At 39.5% G+C, this 16973-nt stretch overlaps 1 protein-coding gene across 4 annotated transcripts; it reads left to right on the top strand.

Moving 5' to 3' along the window:
- Window positions 1–2023: 2023 nt before the first annotated feature.
- Window positions 2024–16676, top strand: mbtd1 (mbt domain containing 1). Of its 4 annotated transcripts, none has more exons than XR_003296156.2 (18): window positions 2024–2194; window positions 3392–3596; window positions 3727–3860; window positions 3946–4060; window positions 4156–4238; window positions 4329–4446; window positions 4814–4948; window positions 5051–5139; window positions 5418–5652; window positions 6323–6378; window positions 7066–7170; window positions 7276–7423; window positions 10028–10110; window positions 10355–10589; window positions 11600–11671; window positions 13466–13621; window positions 14056–14241; window positions 14766–16676. XR_003296156.2 is itself a non-coding variant. In XM_026315177.1 (17 exons), exons 1-17 carry the CDS (start codon window positions 2174–2176, stop codon window positions 14172–14174), a joined length of 2109 nt encoding a protein of 702 aa, XP_026170962.1. In that variant the 5' UTR covers window positions 2024–2173; the 3' UTR covers window positions 14175–16676. The 4 variants fall into 4 exon arrangements, 2 of the variants coding, with proteins under 2 accessions (XP_026170962.1, XP_026170963.1); XR_003296155.1 differs by having other exon boundaries at window positions 14056–14577; XM_026315177.1 differs by having other exon boundaries at window positions 14056–16676.
- Window positions 16677–16973: the final 297 nt, after the last annotated feature.

Raw genomic sequence — 16973 nt, 5'->3', positions numbered from 1 at the left:
GTGCCTTTCCTAATCAAGTCCAATCAGTTTAATTAAACACAGCTGGACTCCAATGAAGGAGCAGAACCATCTCAAGGAGGATCAGAAGAAATGGACAGCATGTGAGTTAAATATGAGTGTCACTGCAAAGGGTCTGAATACTTATGACCATGTGATATTTCAGTTTTTCTTTTTTAATAAATTTGCAAAAATTTCTACATTTCTGTTTGTTTCTGTCAAGATGGGGTGCTGAGTGTACATTAATGAGAAATAAGATGAACTTTTTTGATTTTGGCAAATGGCTGCAATGACACAAAGAATGAAAAATTTAAAGGGGTCTGAATACTTTCTGTACCCACTGTATCTGAGCGTGCTTAATGAATGTCAAAGTAGAGAGCAAAATCTTCCCTACAGTTTGACTTCTAATTTTACATACCCCTACACAATCTGAGAAATATTGTGCCATACTATGTTAATTTATGAGCACACTACAGTTAGCATAAATATCAACTAAGTATTACTTAAAGTGAAAGCATGGAAATAAAACAAATGTTAGTGTAAAACAGCGATAGTTCCCCCTTTCTATCAGTGTTGGCTTAATAGAGAAAGTAAAATGAAGCTGTTTTATTCGGTTCTATTTAGTTCTTAATGGGCCATTCACCCATTTCCAAATGTTCTGTTGGATGTTTGGTGTTCTGTTGAGTTTTGTTGTGTTAGTGTTGTGTTGTGTTTTGTTTATCTTATGCTGTGTTTGTGTTGTGTTTTGTTCCTTGGGCCTGTTTGTTTCTTTTATGTTGTGTTAGATTTGTGTTGTGTTTTGTTTCTGTTGCGTTAGTGTTGTGTCATCTTGTGTTTTGTTCCTGGGGCCAGTTTCAGAAAATGGGTTGAACAAACTCCGAAGTTAACCCTGAACTCTGGGTTGACTGACCCTGACATGGGAAACTGAGTTTCTGGTTTCAGAAAATCTGGGGCCTGTTTCAAAAAGCGGGTTTAGTGAAAACCCAGACTTTGTTAACCCTGTGATGAGGAATACTCTGTGTTTCGGTTTCACAAAGCAGGTTCAGATTGACTCTCAGTCAGTTTTCGCGATAACTTACTCTGTGAACCAAACCTGATCACTGGCAGGTTTTATAAACCCTGAGTTGTTTCTGAGCCAATTGGCATTCAGACTGAAGAAGAAGGAGGAGACATGATGTGATCCTTTTATTTCGCAGAATTCGAGAGGCTAATAAAACCCTGTCTAGACATCTTTTCTTTTCCTGGAGAATATCTTTGTGAGCGATACAGTTTTCTGCAAGTTCGCTTCATTATCTCCATAATATCCTCAGCCCTTACATATCCCATATGACTTCTTGTGGACACGCTTCAAAGTCAGAGCAAATTGTTTCAGTAGCTCTTCATGTTTTTGCAAGTGGACATTTCCTTTATAACATTGGTGATGCAGAACACATTTCAAAAGCAACTGTGTGTTGCACAGTCAGAAATGTGACCCTTGTGCTCAAACATCTGCTGTACGGCTTTGTGCTTTCTACAAAATTGCAGTTATCACTACAAGCGACAATTGACACATTCAGCCTGAAGCCTTGACACTTTATGCACAAGTCAATTTGTATATTTTAGGGTTTCCAGGCGTGATCAGCTGCATAGATGAGACTCATATCCCTGTCGTGGCTCCCCGTGATTATGTCAATAAGAAGTCCTTCCACAACATTCCTGTACAGGTAAATAGTGGCCTTTAGTATTCATTATAAAAGATAATTCCATCACAGCTAAAGCAGATGTTTTGTTCTGTGTGAAAACCCAGAGTATCCCTCATCTCAGGGTTAACAAACTCTGGGTTTTCATTATACCCGCTTTCTGAAACAGGCCCCTGTTGTGTTTCGGTTTGTTTTGTTTCTATCGTTTGTGTTTTGTTTTGTTCATCTTGTGTTATGTTGCGTTAATGTTGTGTTGTGTTGTATTTTGTTTGTGGGGGTCGATGACCTCTATTCGGCGTGGACCAATCACATAAAAATAGGTTACGGCGCATCTTACGCTTGTACATGCGCAGAAGCAGCAGAGTAATTTGTTGATGCCCTGCTTGGTAGTATTCATTTACACTTTGGTATTTCAAAGCCAAATCTATTCCTAGCGCATGGGTTTTATTTGCAGCGGGGAACGCAGTTAACGAGAGCGGTATCTATATGAAGGGCTGATGGAAGACACAAGGGACTTGGTGAGTGAATAAGAGACATTTTAGGGCCGCGAGCCTCCGATCACAGAGGATTGGGTCAGGCTAGCGCTCCTTTGTTGTTATCCGTTTATCGTAGCTAGCTAGTCGTTATACCAGCATTAAATATGCTCGAGCTGTGTAAAACCCCAGAGGTAAAAATAAAATGCTCTCATGATTATTGTGACAACGCATGTCAAAGGGTAAGTTTTGATGACACGGAGTGTTGTGTGTTTTTGTGAATAAAAACTGGTAAAACTGGTTTCCGCTAGTTGGTTGTGCTAATGCTACTTAGCATTAGCATTATTGGTATTTCTAATAAAGTCGCCCCTCGCTCTACCTTATATATTAGTTAGCTTTTCTGTGTTGCACATCTTAAAGCTGTGTTTAGACTGGCTGTGGGGACCCTTCGTTGTTTTTTTCTGTTTTCCTACTGGCTTAATATTGAATTTGAGCGCAGCTAGTTGGGATGTCACCTGTGAAGCTCAAAGGAGGAAGTAGGAAGCTGTGACAACAATAAACATTAGTGACACTGTACAGCTTGATTTGTTCACATGTAGATTTGGAGCTTCAGAGCATCTTTTGATAGATACACACAACGACCCCACATAGCAGCCAAACACAATTAATGAATTGATCAACTGAAAATTCATTTTATTTTAATAATTAAAATCAGTTAATTGCTTACGTCACTTTTTTGGAAAATGTGCAATAATTGCATCTTACATGCAAATATGTGCTTTTTTATTTTTGGTTTTCTATGATAATAAACTGAATGTCTGGGCTTTGAACTGTCATATGACAATACAATCTAAATATATAAAGTAACATTTTGGGAAACTGATGGATGTTTTCAGTATTTTCTGCCATTTCCTAAATTAAAGATCAACCATTTGGTAGAGCACATACTTGTTGAGAAAATTTGTTGAACACAGGACCCATACCAACAAACTGTGGGGTCTAAAAAAATAAAAACAGTGATTATTTTTATTTTTATTGATTGTTGTTGCCCTGTGGAGATAAAAAATATTGGTTTTCTTAGTTGGGATGTTGAAGAGTTACACAATTATTCGTTACTTGTGAAAGTCATGTTAATTATTAAGTTAAAATAATTGTTAGTCACACCACTAGCTTAGTATTTCATTAGCTCATACCCTGTGATTTTTTTTTTTTTTTTTCCTTCCCATGGCTTCAACTGTGCAGGCTGAACGCACCCCACGTTCAGAGCGTAAGCGGAGAGATTCGTTCGGGATGTTTGATGGCTATGACAGCTGCAGTGAGGAGTCCACCAGCAGCTCCAGTTCAGAGGACAGTGAGGATGAGGTGGTGCCCTCCATCCCTGCCAGCCTGCCCATCATCAAGAACAATGGTCAAGTCTACACCTATCCTGATGGAAAGGCTGGAATGGGTCAGTACATGGAAAGATGTTTTGAGCTTGTTTTGTGTGAATTTCTAGATTGTAATCCTGAGAGTAAGTAAAAACAATTTGTCAGCATGTAGCAGTCTTTTTTTGTGTGTGTGTCTTTTCTTCTTCACAGCCACCTGCGAGATGTGTGGGATGGTTGGAGTACGAGATGCTTTTTACTCCAAAACCAAACGATTCTGCAGTGTGTCATGCTCTAGGAGTTATTCTTCAAATTCCAAAAAAGCCAGCATTTTGGCAAGGCTCCAGGTAAGTGTATTATAAGCCATTTGTAACAGAGTTATTTAAGATTCATTTTTAATACCAAAAATATTTTCTGATTTAATTTTGAAAGGGAAAACCACCTACAAAAAAAGCAAAAGTCTTACAGAAACAGCCTCTTATGGCAAAGTTGGCAGCTTACGCCCAGTACCAAGCAAGTCAACAGAACCAGGCCAAATCAAAAGCTGGTATGTTATCCAAAAAGATTCATGCTGTTAACAGGGTAACAATGCTATCTTGCTTAGGTATGTTCCAACTTTACAATTTTTCCTGTTTCTGTCAGTGGTTCCTGCAGAAAGCTTTGACTGGGGTCGGTATATCTGTAGCAATAACACAGTAGGAGCTCCAGTCAACTGTTTTAAACATGTAAGTAAAAACTAGAGTTGAGTATACAGAAATCACAAATTTGCCTATTTCTGGCTGAATAACCCTTTTGTTTTGTGCTTTGTGTTCCAGGCCCCTATGGGGAGATGCTGGGGAGACATTGAAGAAGGTGTTAGGGTTGAAGTGCTGAATTCTGATACCAACCTCTCCACTAAAGTGTACTGGATAGCAGAAATCATTAAGCTAGCAGGTACAAGAAGACTACATACCACTAAAGCTCAGCAAGACAGAACAAAAAAGATGGCATTTAGTTATCAAGGGACTGTAGCTTTGGATCAAATTGCATAATAGAATAGAATACTTTATTATTCACTGTGGTGGAAATAATTGAGTCATATCATTATGGTGACATGCCAAAACAACAATTTCAGAGTCCATTTCTTAAACCTTTCAACTACAGTTTATGGTCTTCATCAGTAGATGACATTGTGTTTATTGAGATCTACAGTTCCAGGACTTCATCCAGTAATGCTTTGCTGAAAGTCTGGGACAAATACTGTAATTGTTTTCCCCTTTAAGAATGAACTGTCAGCTCTAATATGACTTGTGTTCCACAGGGTTCAAAGCTCTCCTACGGTATGAGGGCTTTGACAATGACACCAATAAGGACTTCTGGTGTAATCTATGTATCCCTGAGGTGCACCCAGTGGGATGGTGTGCTTCTAATGGGAAACCCCTTGTACCTCCAAAAAGTGAGCCTCTTACCAACACTTTTCACAGGCTTGATTTTCAGTGGCTCTTGGTAAATGCCTTGTGGTAATTGTTGCTTTTATTTGTGTAATTTTAATTTACAGGCATACAGCATAAGTACTCTAACTGGAAAGCCTTTCTTGTGAAGCGTCTCACTGGAGCTAAAACACTGCCACCTGACTTTACTGCCAAGGTGAGACACACTAATGCCTAACAACTAGAATCCAACAGTTTTTTGGCGGCCAATGCTTATATCTTTAAACCAAACTAGCAGTAGCAAATATTTTGTCATGTTAGTTTTAAGATTTCTAAATTTGGTGATATTTTCATAAGTTTATTTTTGTCCTCTATAAGTTGACTCTTGTTGGGTGTGAAACTCTTCTCAGAGGCCCTGTGACTATGAATGACAATTACTGGAACTTTTTAGTCCTCTAATTTTGCTTTTGTTAACAGTATCATGTTTCTCTGTAGGTACATGAGAACATGCAGTTCCCCTTTAAGAAGCTGATGCGGGTAGAGGTGGTGGATAAGAATTACTTGTGCCGGACACGGGTGGCACTGGTGGAGCAGGTAATTGGAGGTCGCCTCAGGCTGGTCTATGAGGAGAGCCAGGACAGTTCGGATGACTTCTGGTGCCACATGTTCAGCCCTCTCATCCATAATATAGGCTGGTCACGAAGCATTGGACACCGATTCAAACGATCCGGTGGGTCTGGAAGAAAGATTCATAAGAAAGATTTAAGCTTTTGTATGTTATAGTTGGACCATAAGTATTTGTACAGTTATACATTTTTTGTTCTTTGGGTACATACAACACTGAGTGATCCTGTATACCTCTGCAATCATTCTGTAGCTTCAGTCAGCAGTGAAATTATTGGACCATATATGTAAATTCTGTATTGTTCATAACACCTATTAGTGTTTGCTATTTCTGAGAGTCTGTGTTTTTTGGTATTGTCCCATGTAAAGTTCACAAAACCAAGTACGTTACCTGTTGGTTGTGACAGTCAGCTTCATTTGTATCCAACTAAACCATATAGAGATATTAATTTTATTTATTTATTTTTTTTAAATGGGCGAGAAATAGATTCTTTAAAAGGCTCTGTAATTTCTCAAAACAACTGGTCACTGTAGCTCCTAACAAATACTCTTCAAACATTTGTCAGAGACTGTTATTGTTTGTGGTGAAAACAGATTTGTATCTGTTAAAGTAAAAATGTATCCTGAAGCCCAGCTCACTTTCACATTCTGACGGTACTATTGTCCTTGCTTAGAAATCGTTTAATGCTTATGGAGCTCTTTATTAATGTGTTTATTGCCAAGAAGCTTTAGCTCAAGCATGACAAGTAATTTTGCCCTGTCAATATATTTTTCAGATGTTACAAAGAAAATTGATGGTCAAGTTGATGCGCCTCCACAGCTGTTCCAGAAGGTAATTCAAGATCTAGTGTTTCTGTTTTTATTTTCTAAATGGTCTTTTTTGAAGGGTCCTGCAGAGAAAAAAAACATATACTACTTATTGTATTTCATTCCTATCTGTGTCTTTCTATTTGTCTGTCTGTATCCACTTATCCATGTGTTAGTGCTGTCAATTTATTCAAATGTTTTTGTATAAGTTCTAGAGTTAACTTGCCATTAATTGCCAATTAATCTTTTTTTTTTTTTTTTTTTTTTTTTAAATCTGTTCTAAATGTGGGGCAGCATGTTGGTTAGCACTGCTGCCTCACAGCAAGAAGGTTCTTGGTTTGAAACCCAAGAGGGACTTTTCTGTTTGGAGTTTGCATGGTCTCCTTGTGCTTGTGTGGGTTTTCTCTGGGTACTCTGGTTTCCTCCCTGAAATTGCATTCAGTTGTGATCAAGTTTTATAATTAGCTGTCCAGTTGCTTTTAACATTCAGATTGTTATGACTATTTGCTTCCATGTGGAAGATGCCATAAGTGTGGTGATTGATGCATCTGTATGACTTATTTCCACAGTTCCAAAACAAAAAACCTGTCTGAAGTCACAGGTTTTATCCATATGTCCAGCTGATGTCATTACTGTATGTGCATTTGCACTCAAACCACATTATTATGATAATCATCAGTTTTGCTTTTTTCTCCCTGTGTTTGTTTGTCAGGTGAAAGATGTGGACCCGAGTAGGGATTGGTTCAGAGATGGGATGAAATTAGAAGCCATTGACCCCCTCAACCTCTCAACTATATGTGTAGCCACTGTAAGAAAGGTATGTGTATTTACATTAACATCAGATGGATTGTTTTTTTTTTTTTTAAATTGCCTTTCACTCAATAGTTACATATGAACCTCTGCATTTTTTCTGCTTGTTTAGGTGTTGGCAGACGGGTACCTCATGATTGGAATTGATGGCTCAGAGGCAGTGGACGGATCAGACTGGTTCTGCTACCATGGCACTTCCCCCTCCATCTTTCCTGTTGGCTTCTGTGAAATCAACAGCATTGAACTCACACCCCCTAGAGGTACCACATGTCTTTGAACCCTTCACGAATGTAGAAGAAGAGTACTTCATTAAGGGGGGGGGGTCTTATGAAGTCTTATGGAGTCTTATGGCCGTGGACACAAAAGACTTCCTGAATCTCTCAGTCTTGGCTTTAGGAGGAATTAGTCTGTGGCTGAATGAACTTCCCATTCGCCACAGTTCCTCACAAAGTGGGTGGGCAGGACTGTCCAGTATAGAGTTGAATTTGTCCACCATCCTCCTCTCTGCCACAGTCTCCAGACTGTCCAGTTCCAGTCCAACAACAGATTTTGCCTTCCTGATCAACTTGTTTAGTCTGTTGGTCTCACCAGCCTTGATGCCACCTCCCCAGCTCACAACTGCAAAGAACAGTGCCCTCACTACTACAGACTGATAGAACATTTTCAGTAGCTTGTTGCACACACCAAAAGAACAGAATATCCTGAGGAAGAACAGTCTACTCTGTCCTTTCTTGAAGAGTGCATCTGTATTGTTTGACCAGTCCAGTTTGTTGTTAATGTGGATTCCAAGATATTTGTAGGAGTCCACAATCTCTACTTCCTCTCCTCCTAAAGTCCACCACCAGTTCTGTTTTTGTTTTTTTTTTATATTGAGCTTTAGACAGTTGTTGTTACACCAATTAACAAAGCTTTTTATCAAGCTCATTGTTATCATTATTGATGCATCCAATGATTGAAGAGTCATCAGAGAACTTTTGGAGGTGACAGGTTCCTGAGTTGTAGTCTGAGGTGTAGAGTGTAAACAGGAATGGTGCTAGTACAGTTCCTTGAGGTGCACCAGTGCTGCTCATCACCACATCAGATATGCAGCCATCTAAGCGAACGAACTCTGGCTGCCCAGTGAGGTAGTCTGTGATCCACTCCACCATATCTGCGGGAACTTCCATATCTTGCATCTTTGCACTTAGCAGGTGGGGCTGAATAGTGTTGAAAGCACTTGAAAAGTCAAAGAACATGACTCTCACAGTGTTGCCCTGCCTCTCCAGATGGGAGTATGCTCTGTGCATTAAGAAGATGATGGCATCTTCCACTCCGATGTGTTCCTGATATGCAAACTGCAGGGGGTCCAGAAATTCAGACACTTGAGACCTCAGGTGTTGCAGGACCAGTCTCTCAAACACTTTTATGACATGTGTTGTTAGCGCTACTGGTCTGAAGTCACTAAGGGAATTGGCTGGCCTCTTTTTGGTAATGGGACAATACAGGAAGTTTTCCATAACTTAGGCACCTTTTTGAGCCTCAGAGAGAGGTTGAAGAGTTGCTGAAAAACCTCTGCAAGCTGTCCAGCACACACCTTCAGTACTCTAGGGTTGATCTCATCTGGAGGTGACATATACTTCAATGTTATATGGCTGCTGATAGAGGAGATGGCATCAGTGGGCAATGGGGAGGCAGCATTGGCAGAGATGTTGGGTGGAGGGATGTGAAGAGACCCCAAGGCATCAGCTAAGGTGGTAGAGGGAGGTGGGATGGTGTGTGAGCACACTGGGTCAGAGTAAGAAGCAGAGGTGGTGTCAAATCTATTAAAGAACAGGTTAAGTTCATTAGCAAACTTTGAGTCTCCTTCCATAGCAGTGTGTGACTTCTTATAGCCATTATTTTCATCCCATTCCACACCTCTTTGATATTATTCTGTCTCAACTTGTGCTCTACTCTGTCTCTATAGAGCTGCTTTGCCTCCCTCAGCTTCCACTTGAGTTCCGTCTGCACAGCTCAGAGTTCCTCCTCGTCTCTTGACATGAACACCCTCTTCTTCTTGTTGAGGAGGCATTTAATGTCCTTATTTATCCATGGCTTATTATTGGGGAAACAACAAACTTTTTTGGATGGAACAACATTGTCCTCACAGAAGTGGATGTAATCTGTGATACAGAGAGATGTCCTCACCATGAGCATCCATGAAAAGGTCCCAGTTTGTAACCCTGAAGCACTCCTGCAGGGCCTCCTCAGCATCCTTTGACCAAACCTTCACATATCTCTTGGTAGCAGACTGTTGTCTTACTACAGGCTTGTATGTTGGTACTAAATATATTAAGTTGTGGTCTGATCCACCAAGTGGAGGGAGGGCTGAAGAGCTGTATGCCTCCTTCACATTGGCATAAAGGAGATCAAGAATCTTATTTTCTCGTGTTGCACAGTCCAAATACTGTTTGAAGTTGGTCAGAGTTCCCAAAATGCTGACATGGTTAAAATCTGTATTAATTACTATAAGGGCACTGGGGTGTTTTGTCTGGAGACCAGGGACAACTGTGTGGATAATGTAAGTCAACATTGCTCCCACTGAAAGGACCACAGAGCCCTTGCACTTAAATATAATTTATTTCCAGGACAAGTTATTGGTTGGAAGTAGTTAGATTAAGAAATAATTATAGTCACATCACCTGGGTGTGAAGCTTTTCCTAAAACATCAATGTAAAAACAGTGCCTGCATACTTACTTTTTAGACGTCTATGACCTGACAAAGATCCATGCGGGATTGAAATGTTGCATGATAATATAAACCCTGAGTATGGCTTAAGCGTGCATGCGCTGCTTTTTTCATAGGCTATTAATGTTCTGGTCTCAATTCTGACTCTGTTCCACAGGGTACATTAAACTGCCATTTAAATGGTTTGACTACCTCAGAGAAACCGGTTCAAGAGCTGCTCCTGTCAAGCTGTTTAACAAGGTAGGCTTTATTATAGTTTCTCTACTGTGTTTGTGTTTATGATCTTATTATTCTATGACTTTTAATGTCTTTCATTGTTATTTTTCTGGTTGTTTGGGTTGTAAAGCATGTGCTTTATTATATATATATAATACAATCCTTTGTAGCTTATTGTTTAAGGGATCATTTATTGTTCACATGTTGTGCGTATATGAGTGAAATTATTTCTTAATCCCCACTACCCATTCTGCCTCACATTTTCTAGGAGGTTCCCAATCATGGTTTTCGACAAGGCATGAAGTTAGAGGCTGTTGACCTGATGGAGCCTCGGCTGGTGTGTGTTGCCACGGTGACGAGGATTGTGCATCGGCTACTGAGGATCCACTTCGATGGTTGGGAGGATGAGTATGACCAGTGGGTGGACTGCGAGTCACCTGACCTCTATCCCGTGGGCTGGTGTCAGCTAACAGGCTACCAGCTTCAACCGCCTGCTTCACAAAGTAAGAACATGATCCCTTTCAGCTCAGTAACCACTAAGGCAGTGGCCCTCGGTCCCCACCCCTGTTCTAGTGCCACACAAGCATCTATTTTTGAATGCATTACCTCTGAAATGAGTCAGAATAGCACAGCTTATTTTCATCAAAGGTACATTACAGAAAGTATCTCATTATGTAAAATGAAGACCATTTTACATGTTAGTCTTGTGTTTGAATAAGTGGATGTTCTTGGATTAGCAGTCATCAAAACTAACTGTAACCTCCTGTAAAACAGTGTAATCACTGTGTCATTCTGGATAACTTCAAGTTTACAGCTTGTTTAACCAAACTGCATGATAAATTAGAAGTGGGAGGAAACCTTCCCCAGGTGATAGCATTAGTTAAACCACAGGAATAACATTAGATATACATACCGTGATTCATTACCTTAAGCCTGTGGTCCATCTGCCAATGGCAAATATTATGAAAGCAGCAGCTCTAGCCGTTGTATTAGTGCCATGTTAGATGGAGCATTCAGAACATTTCCAGGAAGAATACCTCATCCTTTATTATTCTCTCATACTAAAAGCTATCACTTTAACACCAAGTGAAGCACTGGTACAGACTCCATATCTAAAGAATATGTAACATTGAATATTAATATGGTGGAATAACACTTGCATGTAGTTTGAAAACTCACAGCATTGTACACTGTATACCATTATACTCTTTGCTTTATCACTTATACTGCAGTTATATTTTATTACTTCATCCTTTATGTTTTTTACATCATATTTTTAAGTTTATGACATAAATAAACTGTATTTACTATGGATTGATCATGTCATTGATGTCTAATCTTCCTAATAAAGCTCCAATATCAATTCTGTATATTGGATCATCCTCCTTAGCTGTAGATGGTGTTATATTTAGTACACTATATTTATGATATAGTTTTGTGCTCTTGGTTTGTACTGGTACCTGACCATACCTAACTGTCCACAACCATTCATAGTTTCCTGTCTCTCTTTCAGGTAACAGAGACATGCCTCAATCTGTACCTAAGCAGAAGAAGAAGGCTCAGCAGTACAAAGGCCAAAAGAAAAGTGAGTAATCCCTCTTGCCTCATTGAACCGTTTCTCTCCATTCTCTTTTTGGCCTTCTCCTTTTCCTCATACTGTCACTGGCTACACTTGTGGTGGAAAAGGTGTGGCTGTCTTACTATTTGGTGTGTCTGGAATATTTTCATTGGATGTCCTGTGTCCCGAAGCCAAATGCTTTGAAAAGATGAACATGTTGTCCTAAAGTGGGATAGTTATTAGCACACATGGACAAAGCAGTGTTTGGGATTTGTTGTGGTATTTCAGATACTTTAGGTATTTAAGTAGAAGTAGAAGGCCTGTTGTTGCTCCCTTATTTACGTTTAAAGCAGATGCAAAATTAGCACACTTCACGCCAAATACATTTGAAGCAGTTTCTATGGAGGTCTATGGCTGCCAATATCAAACTGAAATAATTTGCTCAGGTTTTATTTATTTATTTATTTATTTTGCATGTAAGTGCACATGATTATCTCAAAATCTAAATTAAAATAATAAGAAACCCCATTTATGGTTAAAAAATTAAATTATCATAATATGTCATCAATTGTAAGTATGTGCTAATTTTAGCCAATTCCATATTAGATAGTTGAGTTTATAATAAAGGTTGGGAGAACTGACGTTATGCAAATCCTTTTCTCCACGATTTACTTGTTTTTAATTTTAAGGAAAATTATATTTTTGCTATGTAAGGATTCCTCCATTACTCAGTGATTATGAAGATGACAATTCAGAGTAACCACGAAAAGGGGCATTTTAGTTTTATTTTCAGAAGAGCTGAGCCAATTGGGAAATAGTTCAAGTTAAATTCACACATTTTGAAAATGTAAAGGCCATTGATCATTCAGTTTTATTTTTATCATGGTAGGTATATTGCTTCAGTGCACACTGAAAATTATTTATTAATAGAGTTTTGTTTTTTTGTTTGGAGTTTTTTGTTTTTGTTACTTTTGCAGTTTTTATGAACTGAATTGGATTTTAAAAGTTATTAATTAGCTATACCAGTTATGGTCATGTGGACCAGTGTCGTCGAACTCCTGTTCTTGAGGGTCACTGCCCTCCAGCTATTCCTTCCATTGCAGCTTCTGATTGGATGAAGACACCTGATCCAGGTATTCAACAGTGGGTAGGGCAGGGATAGATGGAAAACAAGCAGGACAGTGGCCCTCGAGGACCAGAGTTTGATCCACCTGCTGTCAACTGTCCTAGAGGGACACTTGGTGAGAATCAGGGTACAGCCTGGACAGATTAGCAGTCCATCACAGCTGACTCATAGAGACAAACACTCACTGGCAATTTAGGGTCACCACTTAACGTGTTTGGCCTGTGGGAGGAAGCTGGAGTACCTGGAGAAAACCTACACAGACGTACAGGACACATGCAAACTCCACACAGACGGACACTCTGGAACCTTCTTGCTGTGTAGTGCTAAACACTGCTAACACTTGTAACTTTGTAGTACATTAAATTTTATTTTACCAAGTGGTTAAATTTCAATATTGGCAGCCACAATCTTCCATATATTTGCTGTCGTTGCTTTAGCCTTACTTTTGGTAGCTAACAAGCTATCTACTTACTTAGGTCTGGCAGTCTGCGTATAGCTTACCAGGGGCTTATTCAGATGGGCATATCATGTGGCAACAGTGTGAGGTTAAATTAAAAATTTCACCCTAAGCTCTAACATATTTAAACTTTCCTTTCTATTACATAATTTGAACATCAAGAACACGTTTCAGTTGAATGAATCCCCTGTGCGTAATAAGCCCCTGGTAGCTTACCCGAGTCTGGCTTGGTGTTTAGAGAGGAAGATTCCAGTTGGTCGACGGCCCTTGTGTCAGGCAGGCAGGAGGAGGAGCAGCTTCTTGGGGGATGAAGAGCAGATTCCGCCTCCTTACCCTGCCCAGGGGCGCGCTCGGCCCTGGCCTCGAACCCACCTCCGCCAAACCCACAAATCAGGTAACATCACACTAAAGTTAAAACCAGCACAACACGGAGCCTTCTGAGGCTCGGTAGTGTTTTCAACGGGAGACAGACCTCTGAGTCCCCCTCATAGGGCCTCGCTGTGGAGCTGGATGCTACAGATGCTGCATGTTCTACTGTTCAGTCCACCTTTGTTCATCGCCATGTCTGTCCTCATGGTAGTACAGGTCTAGAGTGGTACTCTGGGCTGTATTGAAATTGCAGGAGTTAGAGCATTACTAGTGTTTTATCTCCACTTGGAAACAGTCAAATGCATGTTTATTTGGTGTAATATGTTTTGTCTGCTGATGCCTGCCATGCATGTGGACTTAGCATTAACTCCTGGAACAAAGACTGTATTGTACCCAAAGTGCATGAAGTGTCTCATCTGTGGCTGTCTCTCTCTTATCCGTGTCTGTCCCTGTCTGTAGAGTCTCTCCTGAGAATGAAGGAGGAGACTGCAGAGGTGGATGAGTTTGCCTTCACACAGGGAACCTCTGACCAGGAAAGCAATGGCTCGGGCAGCTACTACATCAAACAGGAGCCCTAAGATCTCAAAGACAAGACAGAGCAGGACAAACCGGGACAGGACACATCTCTGGGAAAACCAAGCGAGGGTCAGGAACATGGATCGTCAAACTAGCCTCAAATCAAACCCGTAGACCAATGCCACAGGCCTTCTATTGAGTCAGTACAGGAGATGCAATGAAGAGGAGAAGGGGTCCGGTTACATGCTTCTGAAAAGGAAGCTTCCCTCTGAACAATCTTTTCAAGCTGTAGCTGTGTGTACCCATAATGCCCCACAGAACCCATGTGATTGAAGGGTTGGAAAGAATCCAGGCTTGTGTCTGGGTCAAACGTATTTGGGCATTCTCTTTTATATCACCTTGAGTGAAACATCAGCTTTCTCTCCTCTCACTCGGAAGCATCTGACAAGACAAGATATTTGGATGGTTTAAAAAAAAAAAAAAAAAAAAATACAGCCCTTTTCCTCAGAAATGGGGGTCCTGCAAGTCCATATAAGCCCGTCAAGCCTCTGCCACAATTTGGGCCATGCACAGAGACCTGTAGAAACTGTGAGAACCGTTTATTGAGCCAGGTCTATTTTTTAATCTTTCGTTTTGCTTTGGTTTGTTTTCAGATCATAGTCAGCCACTGAATGGCCTGAGGAGAGGAGAGGCTGGCAGAAAGAGGAACAGATTTTTGTATATTTTGATTATTTTCTTCTGAACATTATTGCCAGGTGGACTTTTGTTGAAAGTACTTGAAGATTTTTTTTTTTTTTTTTTTTTTTCTTATCTTTTGTAATCATAATGGGTTGTTTTTTGTCTTACTGTACTTATTTTGCATTACACTTTTGGTGGCTGTGTGGGAAATGTAATGTGTATTGTGTCACAGAAGTGATTATATTGATATAGTATATGGAGACGTATTCAAATAGAATTACAGAGTATAGATCCAGATTGTCATATACAGAGACATCCTAGTAATGTGTTGCTCAGCATTACAAATATTGGTCTTTTGGGGGATTTCCACAGCTGCATTTATTTCAGATTCAGATATTACAGAACCAAAATCTGATTTGAGGTCATTCATACTAGAGCTTGGCTTGCACCCCAAATTGCATGTTTGAATAAAGTCACCACAATAATCCAGATGATGTAGAACTTCAACTAAAATAGTTTCAGCAAATAATTTGGGGATTTTTGTTGATGAACCCTTTGGAGTACAGTGAAAATGCTTATCACTGTCCAAGGAGATTTTTATTTTGTCTGGAAGCTCTATGTGCCTTAAGTAACCTTTTGGCATGTTAAAATTAAATATTCATTTTTTATTTTTTAATGCTCTGAGGAAATGATTAATCTAGAAATTGTTTCATAATTTTTTGATTTAGTTTTGTTAAATTAAAATGGTGCACCTTTAAAGGGTAATATTTCTATTGCAGGCACTTGCCTGTTCTTATTATGTACCAAATACAGAAAGCCTCTAGCACATTCCATTGAAGCTGCATAAGTGTCATAGTGGGAAATGTGTGCTTTTTATTATACCTAGTTTTATGTCCGCATATTAATCTGTATCATCTCATATGACTTTTTATGTAACTTTTCCATCATAATACAACTGATAAACCTGCATGCAGACTAAAGGTTCCATTAAGCGAGCAGATATCTAGTGATCTGATTTTGGGTTCTTGGTGCTGTAATGCTGAACAGGAATGATGCTGTGTGGATAAAAAGCTCTTTTTTTATTTAAACAAAATCACCATAATTTAAGAAATACTAAACAAGAAACAACTGAATAATTTGACTGTACGTGAGCAGCGGGTTCTGTTGTATGAAAGAGAAACCTTACTGGTATTATAGGGTACACTCGGTCATGTTATTCCCGCTGTTCAGACCTACATTATATATTTCAACTTTACAGTTTGGATGTAGCTGTTGTGAGGAAGGAACCTCACTCTCATGAGGCAAACAACTCAACTGGCACTTAATATCAGCCAAACTGCAACCCTACGAAAAACTTTCAGATGCTAGCAGATGCATCGCTCTCTTGGGCTGGATTCACACTGACATTCACCCTGCATTAAAACAGGACTGTGCTGCTGGTGGTGTGTTGTTTCATGTACAATCTAAGAAGTTCATTTAGAGGAATGGATTGGTGTGTAAAGCTTATTAGACACAAAACCCAGCACAAGGGTTTGTAATATACCATGACCATGTTTTACATCTCTTGAGTTATCACAGTGACAATCATTTGATCTTTGGTCATGATGATTTTGAGGTAAAGTGCAGAAATTTCATGGTCATGTTACAAAGTAATCCACCTAAAATGTGCACTTGAATATGGGGCTAATACAGCACGCTGCTGGGTGACACCATGTTGTAATCTTTGGCTCCTTTTGGTTCCATCAGGTTGCATTTTTTTCACGCAGGGAAAGTGTCTGTGTGGATTGAGCCCTACTCTGACTGCAGCAGTGATTCATATTGTAGATGCAGGTTTTTCTGTTGTCTTAGACCATGTCACAGAGGAAAAAAATACATTCAGAGTTCCATATGGATGTTCTCCTCCTTTACATTAAGTCTGGAGTATGCCATCAGAATAATTATCAACTTATTCAGTGTTTAAATGATAATCAATTAATACATTTATAAAAGTAATTATAATCCATGTAAATGTTTGCTTAATTGTGGAACAGCAAAATTAACAAAGTCAAACCTATAGAGAGGCAACAGGCTCTCTGATTGGCCAGCTGACTAATTAGAGCTTATACCTACACTGTTAACAACTTTAATGATTTCTGTTCTACTTTATTGATGCATCATGTAAAATGGAATGAATGAATGCAAAG

Source organism: Mastacembelus armatus, chromosome 19 (assembly GCF_900324485.2).
Source record: "Mastacembelus armatus chromosome 19, fMasArm1.2, whole genome shotgun sequence".
NCBI classification, from domain to species: Eukaryota; Metazoa; Chordata; class Actinopteri; order Synbranchiformes; family Mastacembelidae; genus Mastacembelus; species Mastacembelus armatus.
This window is presented reverse-complemented; position numbering and strand designations above follow the sequence as displayed.